Source organism: Aspergillus foveolatus, assembly GCF_047715535.1.
Source record: "Aspergillus foveolatus strain CBS 279.81 unplaced genomic scaffold BDW70scaffold_347, whole genome shotgun sequence".
NCBI lineage: Eukaryota > Fungi > Ascomycota > Eurotiomycetes > Eurotiales > Aspergillaceae > Aspergillus > Aspergillus foveolatus.
This window is the reverse complement of record NW_027396411.1, coordinates 1-2,150: the sequence shown is the minus strand read 5'-3', so window position 1 is coordinate 2,150 and position 2,150 is coordinate 1. Positions and strand designations below refer to the sequence as shown.

The following is a 2,150-nucleotide window of genomic DNA, read 5'->3' as shown; positions in this document are numbered from 1 at the left end:
CTGGCGATCTTGTTTCTTTTCTTTTCTTCTTTCTTCAGCGTGTTCTTCTGCAATAATCCTACTTGTAGGATAGTGAATGGCATTAGCCCGTGACAATAGTCTATCTATTATTACTAACTTTAATCCTCCAGGCATGTAGAATAGAGAGATCTTTAAACTATCCCTCTATATAGTGCTTTCCCTTGAAGATAATAGTTGATAGAACTGACCACCCAGTTAAATTGATGCATTTAATAGTGGTAACCCACTCTTGATCCCCTGGCTATATAAGCCACAGTTTACCTGGCATTTCTGCTCGAGAAACCACTTTTGTTGTTGCAATTAGGCCTATAGCAAAGCCAGTTTCATCAAAATTGTAGATATCTTCATCCAATATACTATACTCAACTTTGACCCTCTGTATCTCATTAAAAAATGGGCAGATTATCTCAGGATCTTCACAGAGCACTCTCTGGCAATTAATCTTTCAAGCAAACCAAGTTTTAACTTCAGGGCATCTCTTGGTAAACTCTGTAACCTAGTTCTTTCTAATTGGTCAAGATGGGGTTGAGGATTCATCCAGGATAAGTTGTGCCATCTCACATATGCACGAGGGCCTGGGGGCTGCTCCACAAATATCAAGTAATACTATCCATCCTATTAAGACCTCTTCTTGATATAGTGATAGCCTATGCTGGTAGTTATGGCACTCTGCTTGAGATTGACGGCCATGAAGCTCTTCCTTAAAGTGTATTTAGATAAATTTTGTATGCACGCGCTGCGGGCGCAATTTTTTGAAATTTCCTATTTTTGATATCTCGAATCGCGCACTCGATTCGGCCCTCTTGCTCAACTAAATCTTGGGTCGTTTTACGCGCTTTTGGCGGCATGATGGTTGTTGAAAGTTGAGGTTGATACACGCGTTGTGGTGGATGAGAAAACTACCTTCCGCCCGGGACGCACCTACCGCCCGGGATTTACGTTAGTACTAACTTAACTGGTAAACATAAGCTGTGGTTAGTAATAGATAGTCGATAACGTAAATCCCGGGTGTCCCGTACTTCCCGGGTCATCCGTGCATGCTGTATTCCATATAAATCATGACATTTTAAACTTGAATAGCTTAACAACCACTAAATAAGATAGCTTACGGCAAATAACATAAGAATAAAAGTTATTCACTTTTTATTATATACAGTTTTTAAAACTTTAAATTGTAATATTAGCTTATAATTTTAAATTACAAAAAAATACGTCTGTAATAAATATTACCATGGTAATTAATAGGATTTCAAGGTTAGTAACCTTTGCTTCGTACAAGCTCCACCTCCTCAACAGCAGTCTCTAATGAGACCCCATCTGCCTCCCGGGCATAGATCTCATCAACTATCACTTTTCGACGGCTAAAGAGTACACGATCTTTAGCATCCGGGCGCCAGGCTGCACCGTACAAGCTCTCAAAAGATTGAACAGATGGCTGGTTACCAAACCCAGAGGCCCACTCCCTCCACAGCTCTGGCACAGTTTGAACCGTACGAGAAAGCTGGTACGGTCGTTCTCGAAATCGCCTTCACCAATAAACATATGACAGTTCTTACTCTGCCCCACTACCAAGGCCTTAGCGCGAGTATTTTATTGAACCACAGCACTGAGATGGTGGCCTTTGTGCCTTTCCTGCTGTACGGCACTGCAACCGTCAGCTCTGGACGCTCCAAGTAATGCCAGTCATTGCCTGGTGATTCATCCACCGGCTCTATATAGTATCATTCTCCTTCAAGTGTTTATCGTTGGTTTCTGAAAAGATCAAGCCACAAGATATTTCACAATGTATATGAAATTCCTCTATTTTTTTGTTCCAAAGCCAAGTTGCTCGTACATCTCGTGATTACCCCTCCTCCAGGCGGCTAATGCAGATATCTGGTTGGCGAGGATCAAGTCACGAGACTGGCCGTGAGGCTGAAGGTAATCAACACTTCGAGATACTGAGAGGCTTGTTGCTTTTACCTTTTACTTCACCAGCAGCTGTCTATCCAACCAAGACACTAAGACTGATTCTTTATTTGAAACTGTTAAATTTATCATTATCGACTTGCGCAGATGCGCCCATCCAGTCGGGACGAATTTGCGATCGCGATCATCTGCGCGCTGACACTCGAAGCAGAGGCAGTTGA

At 42.2% G+C, this 2,150-nt stretch overlaps 1 protein-coding gene across 1 annotated transcript; it reads left to right on the top strand.

The window, feature by feature from the left end:
- Positions 1-1,452: 1,452 nt before the first annotated feature.
- On the top strand, positions 1,453-1,698 carry BDW70DRAFT_165355 (uncharacterized protein; the record flags this gene model as incomplete). The annotated part of the gene is made up of 2 exons (XM_073741727.1): positions 1,453-1,525; positions 1,595-1,698. The coding sequence occupies 2 exons, from the start codon at positions 1,453-1,455 to the stop codon at positions 1,696-1,698; spliced, it is 177 nt and encodes a 58-aa protein (XP_073590394.1).
- Between the last annotated feature and the right edge of the window lie 452 nt (positions 1,699-2,150).